Source organism: Populus euphratica, unplaced genomic scaffold (assembly GCF_000495115.2).
Source record: "Populus euphratica unplaced genomic scaffold, PopEup_1.0 scaffold420.1, whole genome shotgun sequence".
NCBI lineage: Eukaryota > Viridiplantae > Streptophyta > Magnoliopsida > Malpighiales > Salicaceae > Populus > Populus euphratica.
In genome coordinates this window covers 41499-63121 of record NW_011500192.1, presented here as the reverse complement: position 1 = coordinate 63121, position 21623 = coordinate 41499, and the positions used below count along the sequence as shown (strand labels likewise).

At 32.4% G+C, this 21623-nt stretch overlaps 2 protein-coding genes across 3 annotated transcripts; one reads left to right on the top strand and one right to left on the bottom strand.

The window, feature by feature from the left end:
- Positions 1-1669: 1669 nt before the first annotated feature.
- LOC105111726 (protein IQ-DOMAIN 1-like) lies at positions 1670-4309 on the top strand. The gene is made up of 5 exons (XM_011007170.1): positions 1670-1929; positions 2034-2273; positions 2873-3100; positions 3216-3329; positions 3405-4309. Exons 1-5 carry the CDS (start codon positions 1861-1863, stop codon positions 4047-4049), a joined length of 1296 nt encoding a protein of 431 aa, XP_011005472.1. The 5' UTR covers positions 1670-1860; the 3' UTR covers positions 4050-4309.
- A 229-nt stretch (positions 4310-4538) lies between these two features.
- LOC105111725 (cytochrome P450 711A1-like) lies at positions 4539-7513 on the bottom strand. Of its 2 annotated transcripts, none has more exons than XM_011007168.1 (5): positions 7042-7513; positions 6326-6505; positions 5385-6171; positions 5112-5207; positions 4539-5018 (listed from the first exon to the last, which is right to left on the bottom strand). In XM_011007168.1, the coding sequence occupies exons 1-5, from the start codon at positions 7263-7265 to the stop codon at positions 4689-4691; spliced, it is 1617 nt and encodes a 538-aa protein (XP_011005470.1). In that variant the 5' UTR covers positions 7266-7513; the 3' UTR covers positions 4539-4688. The 2 variants fall into 2 exon arrangements, with proteins under 2 accessions (XP_011005470.1, XP_011005471.1); XM_011007169.1 differs by having other exon boundaries at positions 6326-6478; positions 7042-7512.
- Positions 7514-21623: the final 14110 nt, after the last annotated feature.

Genomic DNA, 21623 nt, shown 5'->3' with positions numbered 1-21623 from the left:
TAACCTCCGTGTGGTTCGACCCCGGTCTTGCCGGGTTATTTATTACTTCGACACTCCTGCACTTGGGAGAAGACATCAATCTTTTAGTCGTGTCACCCGACCCCCTTCTTTTTTTTATCTTTTGTTTTGGGACTGAGTCTAGCCCAGCCCGCATAGGCTGGGTAGACCCAACCAGCCCAACCCGATCACTGGCCTAAGCCATTGACCCGGTTGGACAGCAAGCATGTGTGGTTCAAACCACGTGTGCACTGCACAGGGCAAAAGTAATTTGGCGATGATGAAGGTAAAGGCGGAGACAAAGCTGAAAGTCAAGGTCTTGTCTGGAGAATGCTTTTTCCCCTCCTGCTCTAGTGTTTTCTTTTAGTTATGGGTTTTCTTTGGGTTTTTTTTTGTTCCCCTGTTCTATGCTCTCTGTCCTCTTCTTTGTTCATGTGATCCTCTGTCTTTTATAGGTTGTCATGCTGCTTATCTTCCCAGGATCACGATAAGGTAGGGAGACATTGTGTTTCAGTCAGATTGAGGCACCGACAGTCCTGTCCCTATTGGACTCTTTTCTATAAGCACGAGGGTGTGAAAATTTTATCCTCATCTCTCTGGAGTTGTGATCTTTACAAAGATAAGCTTTGCAAATTGAGTTTTGGTTGGATTGGGATGCTGGTGTTTCACTATTTTCGTTCCTTCTGTGCAGGCGAGCTTCTAGCATCCGAGGAAGAGGAGGAGAAACAATGCATGCTTGAAACAGTGCGTTTCAGACTGGAAATGATCATTTCTCAATTTGGTCCTCCAAGTTTTAACACTTTAATTAGGTCTCTATCTAAATTTTGGCATTTTTTACAAAATGATTCCTAGACCTTAATTACTTATAATTTTATCCTTAATCAAATCAGAAATTTAATATTAATTTGATTATTCACCTGATTTCGTTAATTAAACTACTTCTAAGTTTAATTAAATCCTCAAACTTATCCTTTTTTCAATTAAACTCTCGATATCATTAATTAAACTCAATCAAAGTTTAAATGAAATTCCATACTAGCTAATTTTTTTAATTTCTTTAAAAATTAACTTTTAAAATCTTAAATTAACATGATTAAACCCATCAGAGCTTTTCATTTGTGTTGTTTTGATCCAAATCTCAATTTTTCATTCATTTTTTTTTAAATTTTATGTTGTCTAAAATTAGATTATAACACTTATTATGAAATGCTTTTTTATTTTTGTGCCTCACCATATTTTTTAACAAAAAAAAAAGGTTTTATTTTTCATGTAGTACAAAACATAAAATAAAAAAAATAAAAAGTGTTCTAGTATTATGATATAGGGTGTTTTTTAATTAAAATATATCAAAATAATATTTTTAAATTTTTTTATTTATAACTTTAATATATTAAAATAACCTAATTTAAAAAAAAGTATCAACTTAATATTTTTTAAAATAAAAAATAATTTAAAAATGACTTTAAAAAACCTATAACACAAAAACAATGACATAAAACACGCTCTTCCTCCGTTTAGAAATCGAGCGGGACGAGTCGTTCTTGTCTCTTTGTTTGTTTGAATTTCAAATACGAAAGGGGCACAGTGGAACATGCATCTGCGCAACACAAGGAAAAACCCACTAACCCACTATCAAAACCCACGTCTCTCTCTCTCCCCCTCTCGAGTCCATGTAAGCTCACTCCCTCTCTCTCGCTTTCTTTGGCTATTTTCCAAGCTCGGTTTCTTCGAAAAATTTGTACCTTTTGCAGCTCTAATGCTATCTCAAGCTACATTATTGCAAGTTTGCAACATTCTTAAAGTTTGCATCTTTCAAGTTTCAAGAGTTTAATTGCTCTGCTTTTGAGCAAGAAAGTTTTAGTGATGGGTGCATCAGGAAAATGGGTGAAATCCCTTGTAGGTTTGAAAAAGTCTGATAAAGATGAAGACCATGTAAGCTAAACCACACTCGTTAACCAAACAAATCCAACCCTTTTGTTCTTTAATGTAGTAATAGTGAAGCTAATGATTTATTTATTTTTCTTCTGTACGAGAAGGTAAATCTCAAGAGCAAGAAATGGAAGCTATGGAGAAGCTCATCTGGTGACTTGGGGTCTTCATGGAAGGATTTTAAAGGGAAAAATAGAGCACCGTCAGAGGCATCGGGTTCTTCACCATTGACTGATCCATTCAGTACTGCAATGGCTACTGTGGTTAGAGCTCCTCCTAAGGGTTTTAGGGTTGTCAGGGAAGAGTGGGCTGCTATCAGAATTCAAACTGCTTTCCGTGGATTCTTGGTAAATGGGTTTCCCTTTTTGGTCTCGGATCTCTTTTAAGTGTTTGTTTGCTGAGAAAATGGAGTAGGAGGGAGGGAAAGTTGAATGTTTGTTATTTTATGAATTGGGTTTGGCATTTACTGTTTTGTGGAAAATTAGGAACTTTCTCCCTCTTTCAAGGAGGAAAAAAATGGAACCTTTTGAATATACCTTACTGTTTGATTGCTGAGAAAATGGCAGAAAAGAGAGTTTGAATGTTTTTGACTTCATGATTTGGATTTTTGCCTTTTCTATCCATGGACAGAATAGAAACTTTCTTCAAGCTTTGAAATTGACAAAAATTGAAGACACCGTACATCTGAGTTAAATTCACACAAAGTCCGTGTTAATGCGTAACCACTAAACAGTGCGAAAAAAGCTGATTTTTTTTTTTATTATTATTATCATTGACTCTTTCTTTGCGATCTAACTGAATCTTAAGTGAGCAAATGAAACACTAATCGAACAAAGAAAACAGGTACTATGAGAGACGAATTTCCAGATTTAAAGCAAAAACATGGACATAATACTTGGCAAATCAATTTACTATGGTTGTTGAACAAGTGAGTGATTGGTTCTAGGCAAGAAGGGCTCTGAGGGCTTTGAAAGGAGTGGTGAGACTCCAAGCTATAGTTCGAGGTCGACTAGTGAGAAAGCAGGCTGCTGTGATGCTTAGGTGTATGCGGGCTCTTGTTCGAGTTCAAGCTCGAGTCAGGGCTCATCCTGTGCGAATGTCTATAGAAGGGCAGGCAGTGCAGAATATGCTAAATGAGCGACATAGCAAGGCTGATCTCTTGAAACATGCTGAGGTATCAGAAAAACCACTAAATAGATACGTGCTAATGATCCATTTTCATAGTCCTTAGCATTAGCTAGCTATTTCAACCCTTCTGCAATGCTCTAAGGAGTTTGATTCGATTTCAGGAAGAGTGGTGCGATGGCACGGGGACATTGGAAGATGTGAAGTCGAAACTGCAAATGAGGCAAGAAGGAGCCTTAAAGAGAGAGAGAGCAATTGCATACTCCCTATCTCAAAAAGTATTCTGCTATCATATGTTTTAGTGCCTTTTTCACATATGCTAACCATGTTCACTAACTAATTTATTTTTTCAGCAATGGAGATCAAACCCCAGCTCAAATATTCGAACCAATAGCTCGGTATACTCATTCAAGAATCAGGAGTTTGATAAGAATAGCTGGGGATGGAGTTGGCTTGAACGCTGGATGGCAGCCAAGCCATGGGAGTCTAGATTGATGGAGCAATCCCACACTGATCCCTCAGTGACTCCATCGAAGTGTTGTGTAGATGTGAACATACATTCAAAATCCTCTGAACAAAGTTTAGTGAAAGTCAGAAAGAACAATGTAAATTCTAGAATTTCAGCTAGGCCTCCAATTGGGCATATTACTCGCGCATCTTCCAGTCCAAGTTCTGAATACCGCTTTGATGAGAGTTCAGGTTCTTCATCAATTTGTACGTCAACAACACCAATATCAGGAAACACTGGCTTGGCCTCTGATAAAACAGAGAAGAGCGGGGACAGGAGGCCAAATTACATGAACTTGACCGAGTCAACCAAGGCAAAGCAAAAAACATCTGCTCATTTATCTCATAGGATCCAAAGGCAGTCTATGGATGAGTTTCAGTTTCTCAAAAAGTCAGGAGCTTTCTCAAATGGATATTCGAAAAGCAGTGCTGGGTCTGATCCATCAGTTAATTTATCTAAGCCAACTAAGAGGAATGGATCATTTGTATGATTAGATGGGTTGATTAAGAAGTTTCAACAACTTGTTGTACTCCGTTGTTGAGATATGTGTATTAATTTAGAAGCACTTCTTCAATCATTATTGGCAAGCTTGAGCTAAGACAGCTTGGTGAGTTACTAGTGTTTTGAGGCTATCCCTTCTGTTAAATAGTTAATTTTGGTTGTGCATGTGATCTTCACCAGTAGCCTCCAACTATCATACCAAATTGTGACAGATAAATGGATTTTTGCAGGACCTGAATTGTTCTAGGACATCTGTGCCAGAACCTTCAAATATCGTGAAATCACATTAGTATTGTGGCGTGTTTTCTCTGTCAAGAAGTGAGATTTAGCTTGGAACAATCTGTTCCTACTAAATCAAGGCCACAGATAATTGTATCTCAGAATATGCGTTGGATAAAAATTTAGTTGCTCAGAAAGCATGTCCTTTCCATGTACTGGATAAATTCTATTTACCGATAATCTTTTTAGTAGATTTATCAACATGAATATGTTTTTTTAATATTTATTTGAAAGCAAGCAGCAAGCTCTTTCCATGATAATTCTTCGTACAGGAGACATTTCTAGGTGATAGGAGATCTTTCTAAGAGATTTGTCGAAACAAAGATGTTACAACCCAGCATAACAATCTTCAAGTTCGTTTTACTATTCTAAGCTTTACGCCATGCCTGAAGTTCAGAACTATGCCAAATTCAAGTTCAAGAGGTTTTTCCATGTTAGGGGAATGTCGAAATAAATATTTCCGGTATAAATGTATCAGTGAGAGTTTGATTTCTTGTATGGAAAATTTCTGGCCAATACAAGCTCTAGGTCCAAGTCCAAAGGGTATGAAAGCATAAGGATGCCTTCGTTTCTCTTCTTCACAATTTGGATCAAACCTCTCCGGCCTGAACTTGTCTGGCTCTGGGAAATTCTTGGGATCTTTTGCTAGAACTCCAGGTGCTAACCAGATCCATGTACCCTGCTCGTCAAAAAAGAAAAGAAAAAGAAAATGAAAGAAGTAATGCATCTAAAACAGTAGGTGTTGTAGTTATAGGTACATGATCAATTATACCTTTGGGAGAAGATAACCTCCTATCTGTACTTCTTTCGATGTTTCTCTTGCAATTAATGGAGAGACAACGTAAAACCTCATTGCCTCTTTAACTACCTGCAATTAAACTATAAATCAAAAAAATCGAACTCCACAGTTCGATAACACACACCATGAAACATGGAGATCAAATTTACAATGAAATGGACATCATTGTAGGTCAGATAAATTGGAGAAAATAATAACTCGACATCATTGACCGATAGAAAACTCGTAGTGAACTTCAAGACTTGCCTGGTCAAGATAGGGGAATTCGTTTTGAAGATCTTGAGCTGTTGGCATCTGCTCATGAGGACCAAATCCATCAATTTCAGCAAGCAGTTTCTTCTCGACTTCCGGATGTTGAGCAATTAAATAAACAACTGAAGATAATGTGAATGCTGTTGTAGCTGATCCTGCAAGCAGATGCTCATAAGTAACTGCACTGATATAGTCCGGAGTGAAAGCATTCTTTGACAGAGTCTCTGATTCCCTTGCCCGTAATATGAGTGACAAGAAGTCCTTTGAACCCTTATTTTTCTCTTCCATTTTCTTTCTAACTATCTCCTCAAGCCGGCCACTTATATTCTTATTAGTCCTATCAACTTTCCAGTCCATAGTGCCCGGAATTCTCTTAAGGATCTGCCTAAGGGGCTCCTGCAGTATTGGGACAAGTAGACCAAGAATAATAGAAAAGGAACCTGATAAGTCCATCTTAAGTTGTGTTGTTGAGTAGATATGCTGTTTAATGAACTCTGAGACATCAGTGTTGTCTTTTCCGTGGCTATGGATACTGTTGACGGAATCACTGGTTGATTGTGGTTTGGAGAGGCCAAAGTCAACACCGAATGCAGCTTGTCCTATTACATCTGTGGCCAATTTGAGGGAGAGGTTGGAGAAAGTGATATCTTCTTCTTTAAGAGATTGGATATTCTCGGTTGCAGACTCAATGAATGATTGCATTGTGGGCACTAGGCTGGCCAAGTGTGATGGCTGGTAGACTGACAGTATTGAGTTTCTCATGGTTGACCATATTGCATCCCTGCAAGATCAAATTTCACCAGAAACTTTTGAAAATCCGCTCATAATCTGCTTTTACCTGTATACCATTTGGGTGAAGCCTTGGTGAAAGTAAATGAATGAAAAGATATATACAAGAGAAGCACGCATGTTCCTGTAGTCATGTTACAAATTACCTGGTGAAGAAGAGACCTTTCTGATGAAGAGGTGAAGCTGAGATGGGAGAGGGTATACTTCTATTTGGGATGTCTTTGAACTTCTTTATTCCAATTTCTCTACAAAGCTCTGGGTCAGCTACTATGATCAGTGGTTGTCTCCCCATATGAAACCTGCTCCACACCAGCCTAAAATTTAGTCTGTTTTTCAATTCCAAATTTGTCAGTAGCCTAACCGAGTTTCAGTGTTTCACCATTTTAACCAAAAGGCTCTAGCAAAACAATAGCCGTTATGTAGATATTACATTTGACATTCAATATCAGATTCAAATCCACAAGCTACACTTGTATGAGACGAGTGCACAAGTTACAAAATGTTAAAATTTTGTTCTGTTTTCCTGATCAAGTGGTCATTGTTTCATGTTCTATTCATATTCAAGCGAAGGTAGACATTAATCTCTCCACTTCCATCAACCTTTCTTTCTTCTCCAATTACGAAGTTAGAAGAGTATAAAATATATTTAACCTGTCACAAGATGTCTTTCCAGAGACCGTAACATCACATCTCATTTTACTGAGAAACCCACAAAAAAGAGAAGCAAAATTGGACTTTAAATTAATCCTCTAAACAAGCTCAAAGTCGAAATCACAGAGAATGAAGCAAAAGCTAAACGTTCAAGAACTTTCACCAGCTTTAACATGGCAGGAAATTTGAAGATTAAAGGCAGCAAGCTGACCTGAAAATGGGGCCATAAAGCTTTGCAAGAAGTGTGAATACATCAGGGCCATGCTTTGCCATCAAGGGAAGGTGACCCAACAAGGGGATCACAGTCGGGCCTGGTACCTTCCTAACACCCCAGTAGGGCCCATACAAGTAACCCAATAGGCCTAATAGCATAGCCAACACTGTGCATAAAGGTGTGATTATAGGTGTGAACAATACCTGTAAATCCGTACTCATCGTCCTTTGGAGAGTATTAAAGCACTCTAAGCTGATGCTTCGTTTCAGAGATTAGAAGAAAGGGGAGAGCCATGTTTATAGCCCTACCAAAAAGGTGGGGAATGGAGAACAAGTGGTTCTCTCTAAGCATCTTTTTGGGCACTATGTCTTTGTCGGTTTTCTGAATCATTATACCGGTGACTCTGTCTTTGATGCCCTTACCCTGTACATTATTTCTCAAGACTTGTTTATATACTTTTTTAGTGTGCAAGATAATCGATCCCCTCAACTTTTTTACATGGTCTATTCAAGGGGTGGTGATTTAATATTGAGAAAGCAAATACACACAAAATACAATTCGTATGGTTGGCTGGCGGGCACAGGAAGGAGGATCAAGTGACAAGGATATATGGATTATTCTTGTTTTGCCTTTGTCTTGTGAATAATCACAATCATTATTTTATATCTCGGAGATTTTTTTTTTACTACATGGTAACTCTAGTTTTTGCTGTGGTGGAAAAAATTGAGACAAGCATGATATTCCGCTAGTTATATAATCTGGTAACTTGATTTGATCCATTTTCCTATTATATTTTTTAAATAAAAATATAAAAAAAACCCCAAAAGATATTTTCAACTAATTCAACTAATTTTTAGCTATTTCATAATGACTTTTAAAAAATCAAAAACATTTTCTAAAAATAATTAAAAAAAATAAAGAAAAAAGTTTAGGATAACCACCTATCAACAACTGTGACAACCATTGTCATTAACCTCACGACACCCATCATAGCAGTAACAACAACCGTCTATCAAAATAATAGAGAAAGAGAAATAAGAGAATTGAAAGGATGCTGAAAGTTTTTCAAGCAACAAATCTCCCATTCCAAGCAGTGGTGGATTTCTTCGCCAATACACAAGGACAAGTAAGCAGACGCACACCCATCCCAACAATTCACGCGCCCTAAGCTTCTTCAGAGTATGAATACACGTGCCAACAGCCTTCGCAACGCGCTATAGTGTATTAGACATGCGACATCTTTGTTGAAACAATTCCAATAAATTCTGATCAACCTCAACCACTTGAAAAGATAAATTTTGAACCCTTCATGAATTTTGGACAATTTTCAACATGATTTTGAACATTATAATAAATTATTATTGGTTTTTTAAAATAATTTTGAAATCAATTATGTATTATTGTAAATAATTGTGACATTTGAAGTGTTGTGATCCACTTTGTTGTGTGGCAACCTTTATAATTTGATGCCACTAGAACATTTATTTATAGTAGAATAAGATTGAAATCAATAATTTATAATGGGGCTAGGAGGATTAGAATGTAACAAGTTTATTTGATATGTAATGGCTTTGTTTCAATGTGAAATCTGTGTATTATTGTTTTTAATTGTTATTTTGTATTTGTAAGTTGTTTTTAAATTGTTTTATTTTGATGAAATTAAATTTTTTGTTAAAACTCTTATGTGTGTTTGTTTTTTTCAATGTTTGTTCATTAATTATGAGTTTTTGTTATTAAATATTGAAAAAAGTTTGATTTGAAAAAAAAATTTGTTTTTATTTGTTTTGAGGGTAATGGCTAACAAAAAAAATATTATTTATGATTTTATGTGTTAATTGTTTCCACTATCTATTAGGTAACCTCGGATGGTACATGTACAATGTTGGCCCCTGTACCTTGGATATTGGTTATTAGGTAATATAATCATTTAATACATGACCAATTGAAGATATGATTTTAAATTTGTTTTTATATGTTAATTATTTTTATTATTTATTGAGATTCTTAGGATGGGATGTGTGAGATGTTGGACCATGTCCTTTGGATGTTGTTTATCAAGTAATAGAACCAATTAATATATGATCTTGCTTTTTTTTTTTTAAATATGAATTTAAACTCATTTTATTAATTATTTCTATTACTTATTGGGCAACCCAATATGACATGTGTTTGATGTTGAACACTATCTTTCAAATGTTGTTTGCAGGTAATAACATCAATGAATGTATGACCTTTTTTTTTTAAATATATGTTATTTAAACCTGTTTTTATTAATTGTTTCTATTATTGGTTAAGTAACTCAGGATTATATTGTTTGATGTTGATGCCTATCCTTTAAATGTTTCTTAGTAGCTAATGGAACCGATTAATACATGACCCTTTTTTAAAGTGTAAATTTAACTTTTTTATATGTTAATTATTTTTGTTTTTCGTTAATCAACCTAGGATGATATGACCTAATATCAAGCCTTGTCTTTTGGTGTTGCATAGTAGATAGTAGGATCAATTAATACATGATCCTTTTAATATGATTTTCATCATTTTACTTTAAAATAAATAATAAAGGTTTTTCGTCTTTCTTATACAAATATAGACTTATAGGTTTGAGTGTGCTCTTAATAGTACTTTTTAGAGCTATTATTCCAGTTATATAGTTATTCACCTTTAAAGAGCAGAGTTACTTTTGGTGACAACATTATTTGTTGATAAATATAAATATCTTTGAAAACATAACATTTATTTATTGTAAATATTATTTTATTATTTGAATTTTATTTCTTATGCTTGGTTTGACATGTGCATTGAATTTATTCTAGTGTTCTTGTTTTGAGAATATTTTCTTTAATGTGGCAAGCGAATTTGGCTAGATTAATATGATCCTATATAGGCCCATATACTAGGAGTGGTGGTTTTTAGGCCCATTTCCATCATGTAATCTTGAATGTGATAATGCCTATCATTGGTACACTATCCTCTTGAATCCAATGTTAGTATTAAAAAAATAAAATAAGGAATAAGCTTTGTCACCATGCTCAAATCCTAAATCACTATCTTAGGTCACGCCTCTTACCCAAAATATCTAAAAAATCAATTAGAGTTTTTAGTTATTATAAAATTAGATGAAGAATCATGTTTCTACATTTACCCTTTTTCACATTTAGTTTGCCTTGATGTCCTTTGCAACAAAATGATGAATTCACTGGGATCTTGTTAAGGGCTAAGGTTTATTTGTTTATTTTCTAATGATAATTTGCTTGATGAGCTTTGATATATGCTTTGAATGTCTATTTACCTAAACTGATTAATAAGTGGTTATTGTTAAGTATTGTTTCATCTTTATTTTAATTTTTTAAAATTGTTTCTTCTATGCCTAAATTTAATACATTGTTCCTTTAAATTGGTTTATTTAGATTGGATATGGAGTTGTGCCAATACACACATAACTCAACATTTATATTTTGCACAAACATTGCTTGAGGTTAGAATGAGAAAGTGGTGATGCCTTAATGGTCTCTAATTTGGGAAACACTCAATAAATAACCAAAATTTTATGGATAGTCTATTTGGTTATGATAAGTATCCAATGTGATATTGCCCTGGTTTGTACTTTTTACAGTCTTGATTCAGTTCATTGAGATTATTAACTAAAAAATGGGGGACCTTTAGAAATCGATTTAGTTAGTTAACCTACCCATCTAGAATATGATGTTTCCTTATGTTATCATTACTTTACCTAATCAATCAATTTTTTTTTATGAATATTTATATATACAAAAAGTTAGTTTTGAGTTCTCATAAAAGAAATAGGGAAAAAATACAAGTTGTATTTTGAAAGCTCAATTTTCCCATAATATGTTGTTTTCCCTTCTAAAAACCAAGTGCCCTAGGCACCTCTACCCTTTTTTCAACCTAGATATCATGCTTTTTAAAGCATAGAAATTCTAAACCATAAAAAGAAGCGCTATGAAACATCTCCTACTCCAGTTTCCCTTTTTAACATCTATCAACATCTTATTAATATGCATTAGATATATCCTCAATCACTCAAACTCGTTCAACCATAATTTCTTAAATGGCATAATAGTAGTGTTAAGTATGAGTACCATGCAGGAGTTATTGGTCATTCAATTAACCACTATCAAGGTTTCAGGCAACAAATTGACAAGTTAATTCAACATATCTGATTATCATTTCAAGAGAAAATGGTGTACTCATTATAACCATACGGTTAGGTTATGAAAGTGCCAAGTATTTATTGTACCAAGTGTTATACAATATAAATCTAGATCATCATTTAACAAGCAAAGTATTGAGAGTGAATAAGATAACAAATACAAAAAATATTAGTATCAAATATTAAAGTCTATATTGAGTTTACACTATACTTATTCTTACACCATTAGTGTAATTTTTTTGACCTTGTTATAATAAACTTAGCTAAATATAATAAAGAAGAGAAATATAAATAAACAACACAAGAACATAAGTATAGTAAAGGAAATAAAAAGCATAAACAAGAGATTAAGAAAAATATAACATGCAATAAAACTTAAACATTACAAAAATATAAAGAAAGAAATAAAAAGCTTGATCTTGATCTGAAAATCAAGATCAAGATGCCTAAATGCATGAAAAATGCCTCCTTTTATAGGCCATATTGAAAACTACTGATTTGTCGACTAATTGTTGAGTGGGTGGCCAACTATTGACTTGGTGACAATCCTTATCTTCTTGTTTGAATAAAACGTCATTGCTAACATCAGAATTCAAACAAACTTAAATCATGAAAGTTCTAGGAAATTATCTCATCTTTTTAGAGAAAAAAATTAAGATCATTTGAAATTCTAGAACTCGGGTCATTTTGTAGTCTCAATACCAGTCTCACAGGGGAGGGATATAGAGATAGATTTTTTTTCTTTCTTTTTCAGCGACCTACAATTCCAGTCCTTCATGCAATAAGTTTTCAAGTGAGTGCAGCAAGCGCAGGGATAGCAAATTCGAGGGCGTAAGTAAGCAAGGGAGCTCTCCAAACCCGAACATAAAAGAAAAACTTGACTTTCACTTTAATATGGGCTAACACTAAATAGTATCTAGGCTGTAGGATAGATTTAGACTATTTTGTTGTTTCTAAGATTTGGACTTTCAAACAGCAAAATTGAGTCTTGTCTTCCGTATGAATGTTTTAGGCCTATGTGTTACCTTTCCATCCATATAAAGTAGACCTAAATCCAAGTTTCACAGCTCTAGTTATGACCCAATTACAGAACAGTGTTCCAGTTTGGGTTGAATTAGCATCTCTTTTCTAAGTTTGGCCTTCTCTTTGTCCTTTCAATTTCAGTACTTAAACTCATCAATCAATCATTTCCTTTATGTGATAGGCTTGTATTCAAGATGAATATTTACCATAAATTAAAGGTATCTTATGATATCAGACTTATTATTATAAAATATGTTTTAGTTAAAGAGTTATTGATACTTCAAGTTTAAAATGATGATAAAAAACCTTGATATAAATGCACTTTTAAGTACTAATCATCAAGTATATAGGAGCTCAATATCCAAAGACCTACCATAAAGTGTACTATAGGAAACGACTGAATTTATTAATGATGAGAAACTTTTGATCAATTATTTATATGCAAGTTTGGCTGGACTTGCTCTTAGCTAGTCTATAAGGTTGAATGACTGTAAAATAATGAAAATTAAGCCATGTGCCAAATGTTGTTTTTTTTTAGAAAAATTAAAGTTCTCGAGTTTTTCAAATATATAACAACAATGTCCATATATCTATCTTAAAGTGCATTATAGTAAAATGGTTGAAGTTATTCATAATGAGAAACTTTTGATCAATTATTCTTGTGCAAGTTTGATTAAACTTGCTCTTAGTTGGTCTATTGGGTTAGGTGACTCTAAAATAAAGAAGTGAGAATATTTGGCTAGCATCTTTTTGAAATATTTTGGTCTTAACTTAAAGGTGACTATAATCAAGTCTAGTTTTTAAAGAACTTTGGAAAATTAAAGATAACATCAATAATAAATATGAGGTATAATTTGAAAAATTAAAATGGTAGTGAGATTAATCATTAATATGAACAAATCAATATGACAAACTTATAAGATCTCCATATATAATTAGTGATCTTATATCTATGAATCTTTAAACATCTTTTGAGTCTTATAGATATCTTATTCTTTTACAAATACAAACTCCAACTTACATTACATGCTTATAAAAACCCTTTATGATAAAAAAAATAATAATTTGATTTTGTTGATAAGTTTTAGCCTCTAAAAAGAAAAAAAATGTTTCAAAATCGTTAATTGTTTGTGTGTTGATATCATTCTTATGAAATTAAATCATGAGTTTTCACCAATAAATAGACAAAATTAATATAACATAAAGCAAGATGCCTTTTGACAAGTGATTAGTACCTAAAAGTGCATTTTTATCATGGTTTTATATCATCATTTTGCACTTGAAGTATCAATAACTCCTTAACTAAAGCATGTTTTATAATAATATATCTAATAATATAAGATACCTTTAATTTGTGGTAAATGTTCATTTTAAATGCAGGCCTATCACATAAATGAAAGGATTGATTGATGACTTTAAGAACTTAAATTGCAAGGGCAAAAAGATGACCAAAATTAGAAAAGAGATGTCGGTGCAATCCAAACCGGAACACTGTTCGGTAATTGGGTTATATCTGGAGCTATAGATCTCAGATTTAGGTCTACTTTATATGGATGGAAAGGTAAGAGACATAGGCCTACAACTTTTATATGGAGCCCAAGATCTAAAAAGGCCATTTTCAAGTCCAAATTATTGCAACAACAAAGAAACCCGAATCTGTCTTCCAGCCCAAGCACTGTTTAGTATTTTGGCCATATCTGGAGTTCTAGAAGTCCAAATGAGCTGAATTTTGTACACAAGAAAACTAAGACAATTTCCTACAACTTTAATATTTTCAAGTGGATCCAATGTTGACGTTATCAATGACGTTTTGGGCAGACAAGAGAAGATAAGGATTGCCACCAAGTGAAGAGTTGGCCATCCACTCATCAATTAGTCATCAAATCAATAGTTCCCAATTTTGGCCTATAAAAAGAGGCATTTACCATGCATTTAGGCATCTTGGTTTTCCAGATCAAGATCATGCTCTTGCTTTCTCTCTTTGTATTTTTTGTAATGTTTATGCTTTGCTTTCATTAATATCAAGTTTATACCTTCCATTTGCTTTCATTTACTTTGTTAACTTTTATCTTATTTATGTTCTTATTTTGTTTATTTATTTTTCTTTCTTTCATTATGTCTAGCTAAGTTTATTATGTCAAGGTGAAAAGGTTACACTAATGGTGTAAGAATAAGTATAGTGTAAACTCAATATGGACTTTAAGGTTTGATACTAACATGTTTTGTATTTGTTATCTTGTTCACTTTTTAATACTTTGCTTGTTAAATGATTAATCTTGATTTATGTTGTATAACACTTGGTACAACAAATCCTTGGCACTCTCATAGCCCATACTGTATGGTATAACCGACACCTGAGCTATGAAAGGAACTTGATTTGTTGTTAACATAAGTTATAATCATGAATGCTTGACGAGATTTACAAGTATTAGCATTAATTGAATAAGATGACTAATGTAATCATGTTAACAATCTATAATATGATTGGAACCTCCTTTGTGTGTGGTTTCCAATTGACTAATAAGAGTTTATACTATACTTGTTTGACTTACCATTAGTGGAACCTTTAACCTTGACATTTGTTATTATTATTGTTTAATCCTTACATTAATTTTCTATATCCAAGTTCTCATCATCTTCTTCTTCTTCTCTTTCTTTACTACTACTACTACCACTACCACTACCGCTACCACGACGGCTACCACTACGGCCACCACTACCACCACCACGGCCACCACCACTGCCACCACCACTACCACCACCACTACCACCACCGTTACCACTACCACCACCACTGACGTGTAGGCGGATCGACTCATCAAGTTTCAATGGGAACTTGATGAGTCGATCTACCTACACGTTTTGCTTTTACTGCTATATCGGGAGTTACTCCACGTATTGCTTGTTGTAAAATAGATAGTGGATTTGTTTCTGTCTTTTGTTGAATCTTTTTCATGGCTCGATAGAGAATTTGATAAGCCAATGATTTTTTTTCCGTGTTTCAGAATACGGTTAACCAACATGTTAACTAATTGATTACGATAAATTGGATCGGATTTTGTAGTTTTTTCTTCTACAGTACCTCGAGGATCTATATCTATATCTATATAAACACATAGACTCATGGAGCCATACATCTCGATCGGAAAAGAATCAATAGAAAAAGAAAGAATCGGAATTGATCGCTATATTTCTCGAAACAAACGAAAAGGAAACAAAAGATGAAACATAAATCATGGATCAATTAAGCCCTCTCGGAGACTTGCTTAAGAATAAGAAACAGGTAACTATAACGGTCCTAAGGTAGCGAAATTCCTTGTAGGGTAAGTTCCGACCCGCATGAAAGGCGTAACGATCTGGGCACTGTCTTGGAGAGAGGCTCGGTGAAATAGACATGTCTGTTCTTTTATTAACCGACTTATGTATAGGATTCCATTCACCCCACGGTTGGGAACTAATGATTAGCTCTTTCTACAAGGATTTTGGATTTGCTCATAATGATCTCGGATACCTAGTATTGTCATAATATCAACCAATTTCATTCTTTTAATTAATTGAGGAAGAATTTGCAAATTGATAAAACCCGACGGGTGAATTTTCCATCTCCAAGGAAAACTACTTTGATCCCCTATTAGAAAAATTCCCAACTCTCCCTTTGGTGCTTCAACTCGAACCATACAGTTCTTGTTTCGGCAATTCAAAGGCGGGAGACCACCACCACTGCTACAGCTACTACTACTACTACTACTACTACTACTACTACTCTACTACTACTACTACTACTACTAAATCATAAAAAATCAAACAGTTGTGAGAGACCCATGACACAAGGGGCATGGACATGTCTGCAATTTGAAAAATAAATTATTCTAGACTCTAAATCATGATGCTATTTGTAAAAGGTGCAAAAAGATAAATAGAATAACTTACTAAGGCTGGTGGAGACTGGTCACTAGAGAGCCGCCGCTGTTGTTGTCTGAAATCTCGATCTCACGGTGGCTGGTGAAAAAGACGGTTATTGCTTGTTGGAGGTGGACCGATGGTTGATTGCTGGAACTTGGACGGCTGAGAGAAGAAGAATAAGGATTTAGTGACTTAGGGATTTTGATTTTTTTCGGTTCTGTGTTGTTAACTTGTGTGAAAGACTGAAAAAAGATGAAGATCATGGTTTTGTTCTGCGTGTGAGTCACACGGTGTGACTACACGTACTGTGTAATAGTCAATAAGCCAATACTTGCTTGACACGTGGAGCTGGAGGGAATAGTGGCGCAACATTTTCTGTTTTGGTATAGACGCGTAAAATTGGGTGTAAAATTGCGTTCTTACGTGATTTCACCCAATTTTAATGATTTTACCTGATTTTACCTATTTTTGAGTTTTGTAAACGATTTAGCACGTTTAGCCTATATTGACTCGTAATTTTAACAACCTTGCTATCAAGCTTCATTTATCTTAAAATTTTAACCAGATTATATTCAATATGTTTTAAGATTTGTTGTTAAATTTCAACTTAATTTGATGATCAGATTGAAAATTACACTTAATAATGTAAAACTAGTCAAATGTGATTTTTTTATCAAATTTTTAAATTTTTTCAAAAATTCTAAAATTTTAATTTAAGTTAAAGCATCGTATTAGAAGACTCTACCCAAATTTTCAGAATTTTTTTAATAATTTAATCAAGAATTATAAATTATTTTTATATAAAACTAATAAAAAATATTAATAAAATCTTGACATGAATAAATACAGCACACCTTAACCTTTAAATTGCCTTCACCCTTACCCGTGGGATAAGTTGAGTAAGGTACAAGCTAACTCACACTCATATTGATAATAATAATAATAATAATAATAAAAATGTAGCAACAACTCAATTTGACTTCAAATTGCTACGAAAAAAACTGAAGGAAACAAGATTCGAGATTGTGGGAAGAAACAGCACGAATGGTGGAAACTATGACTTCTCCTTTAATTGTTGCCCTTTCCTTCTTAAGTGGAATTTAAAAGAGAGTAAAAAGGTGGTGCTTAGTCATGCCTTAGACTATCAAGAAGAAGTTGAATTTGTATGGATGCCCCCCATGTACATTACTTGCGTCCTTTGCTGTAAACAAAACTAGGCAATATGAACATCTACAAGTAAATTAAAGTGCATTTTGAGATGACTTGGCAGCGATCCGTGCCTGAAGAGTCAAAAACTTAGCTGTGGCTTAACTGGAAATACAAAATAGAGTGGGCAAAGTTTTAAGAAAACAGCCCTTTTGCATTGTTTTTTGTTTTATCTGTTAAAAGTCAAATAACATAGATAAGATAACAGGGATACAAAATTTAAATGAATGTAATTTATAATTTATAAAATATTAAAAATTAAATCTATATTTTAAAAATGTGATTATAATTGGTTTTCCAATAATTTTTATATCAAAAAACATGTTAATATTATTTTTTTATTTAAAAAAAATTATTTTCAACATCTAAATAATTTAAAAACATTAAAAATATATTAATTTAAAATAAATAAATAAAATTTTAATTTCCTTAAATATTTTTAAAACATAAAAATAAACAAACCAAAATACCCTTACTAATTTGTTATTTAGATAGTGTACATCTAGAGTACATCTTTGGGAATCCGAGGAAGAAGGTTCACCAAAATATGTAAAAGTAAATTAAAGGGTCATTCGATATTTGTTACCACGCGCGCTAGGAGACATTTTGAGATGAGAATTTTCATTCAAACATAATGCATGTTGTTATTGTTCTGATCCCATCTAAATAAATAAATAATTATTTTACTCATCTAAATAAATATTTTCAAATTCAATCCAAAACTCATCTAAATATAACCTGAAATACATATTTAAAATATTTGAAGTTTTTTAATCTTAATATTAATATAAAACACATATATGTCGGAGTGTATATATATTAATTATTTTATTTTTATTAAATAATTATTAATAATAAATATTCATATAAATATTTAAAACCTAATAAATAGTTTTTTAATTTTTTACTAGTTAAGTAATCGACAAGATAAAGCGTTGATACCTGTTATTGTCTGCTATGCAAGGTGGTTGTCATGACTCATGGCATCGCTTCACTTTTAATCACCTGGCCTGACAGCATGAGATTACTTGCCATCATCGATCAATCCGCTTCCTTGTCGGAAAATGAATTTATTATGATTATTATTATTATTCAAATAACATGATATCATCACTCATCATGAGTGACGACATGTAAAACACCACCTTGTAAACATCTTGCTGAATAAAATATATATGTTCCCTCTTCATCTTTATTTTTAAACAAAATTCTTGGGCCATATTAATATTCTTGTTGATATAATATTTCGTTAAGAACACGACAATTTCATTAAACCAAATATATCACTTTATAATGTAATACTAGATTTAAATAAAATTATCATATCAAAATTGAATTATAAAATATAAAATAATACTTTTAAATAATAATTTAATGTACATTTATTCTAGACAAATTACTCTTTTAGCAAACATGTTATGGAGGCTTTATAAAAATAGGAGGGAAAACATCTAAGGAAAAAAAATTACCTAATTTCTATACTAAATTAATGTATTTTACACAACTTTTATTATTTAAAAATTACAAAAAAAAACTATCCTCTCCAACAAAAAAAAAATATTTACTTTTATTTGATTCTAAATAATTATTATTAGTTTAACTCCTGTACTTTCAATGTGGGTTGGTTTTAAATTTTGTGAAACATAAGAAATTGATATCTAGATTGTTATAATTTTTTTTTATATTATTATTAAACTTAGTATAATAGTTTAAACTTTGAAAATCTCGGCTCAACTTTTTAATCAATATTTTGTCAATTCATTAAACTTATAACCTAAGTTATGAATTTTATTGGGTGGAATTATTTTTTTATTTTATTATATAATAAAAAAAAATATAAAAAATAATTTATCATCAATCTAATATAAAATGATAAAATTCAATTAAAAAACTCACACTAAATAATAGAATTGAAAAAAAAACAAAAAAAAAAACAATGAGGCATATGGGTTTGAGGGAGGCACACACGCCTTGCCATATATATATATTCTTCATAAAGGGTGGGCCTTATTTTAGGAAAAAAAAACATAAATAACATATATGTTATAAACTAATTTTGGGTTGCAATTTTTTTTTAATTTTTTCAAGAAAATACTTTTTGTAAGAAAGAGATGAAAAAAAAATTCAAAAATATATTGGATTACAAACAGACATGTATGTAATTCATACTTGGTAATTTATACTTGGTTAAAACACTAAGACAACCAAAAGATTGATGTCTTCTCCCAAGTGTAGGAGTGTCTGATTAGTACTTAAAAGTGTATTTTTTTATCAAGGTTTTATGTCATCATTTTGCACTTGAAATATCAAGAACACCTTAACTAAAGCATGTTTTATAATAATATATCTAATAATATAAGATACCTTTAATTTGTGTAAAATATTCATTTTAAATACAGGCCTATCACATAAATGAAAGGATTGATTGATGAATTTAAGAACTGAAATTAAAAAGACAAAGAGATGACCAAACTTAGAAAAGAGATGTCAGTGCAATCCAAACCGGAACACTTTTCGGTAATTGATTGATGAATTTAAGAACTGAAATTAAAAAGACAAAGAGATGGCCAAACTTAGAAAAGAGATGTCGGTGCAATCCAAACCAGAATGCTGGATGGAAAGATAAGACATAGGCTTACAACTTTCATATGGAGCCCAAGACTTAAAAATGTCATTTTCAAGTCTAAATTATAGCAACAATAAAGAAGTTTGAATCTATCTTCCAACCCGAGCACTGTTTAGTGTTTGGCCCCATATCTGGAGTTCTAGAAGTCCAAACGATCTAAATTTTTTACAAAGAAAGCTAAGACAATTTCCTACAACTTTTATTTTTTCAAGTGGTTTCAATTTTGACGTTATCAATGACGGCTTAGGTAGACAAGAGAAGATAAGAATTGTCACCAAGTCAAGAGTTGGTCACCCACTCATCAATTAGTCATCAAATCAATAGTTTTCAATTTTGGCCTATAAAAGGAGGCATTTGCCATGCATTTAGGCATCTTGATTTCTCACTTTGTATTTTTTGTATTGCTTATGCTTTGCTTTCATTAATATCAAGTTTATGCCTTTCATTTCCTTTCCTTTACTTAGTTTACTCTTATCTTATTTATGTTCTTATTTTGTATATTTATTTTTCTTTCTTTCATTATGTTTAGCTAAGTTTATTATGTCAAGGTGAAAAGGTTACATTAAGGGTGTAAGAATAAATATAACTCAATATGGACTTTAATGTTTGATACTAACATGTTTTGTATTTGTTATCTTGTTCACTTTTTAATACTTTGCTTGTTAAATGACTAATCTTGATTTCTGTTGTATAACACTTGGCACAACAAATGCTTGGCACTTTCAGAGTTCATATTGTATGGTATAACCGACACTTGAGCTATGAAAGGAACTTGATTTGTTGTTAACATAAGTTATAATCATGAATGCTTGATGAGATTTACAAGTATTACCATTAATCGAATAAGATCACTAATGTAATCATGTTAACAATTTATAATATGATTGGAACCTCCTTTGTGTGTGATTTTCAATTGAATAATAAGAGTTTATACTATACTTCTTTGACAGACCATTAGTGAAACCTCTAACCTTGACATTTGTTATTATCATTGTTTAATCCTTACATTAATATTACATTTCAAAGTTCTTATCATCTTCTTCTTCTTCTCCTTTTTTTTCTTTATTATTTTTATTTTTATTACTATTATTATTGTTATTACTACTACTACTACTACTACTACTACTACTATTGTTATTATTATTGTTATTATTACTATTATTGTTGTTTATAATTGTCATTTATAATTTGTACAATTAACGTCTCTGTGGTTCGACCTCGGTCTTGCCGGGTTATTTATTACTTCGACATTCCTGCACTTGGGAGAAGACATCAATCTTTTAGTCATGTCAAGTTTTTAGCATTCTTGCCGGGGAGGTAAGTTCTTGTACAAATTATAGTATTTATTTTATTTTCACTTTTCATTTTTCTTGTATATAAATTTGTTTCTTTTCTCTTGTTTCTTCTTCTTTTGTTTTCTTTTTCCTTTTTTATTTTATTCCTACACGTGCATGAGAGTGTGGTCACGTACATCAAGTGGTAGACTTTGTAGGGTATCCTTATTATTTTCAGAAAATATAGCTGAAAAAGATAACCAATCACTTCAAAATGAGAATAATGAGAATAATCGTGTTAGAACACTTAGAGACCACATGAATCCCATAAGAACAAGTGCACCATCATGCATAGTTTTTCCTCCTGATGCAT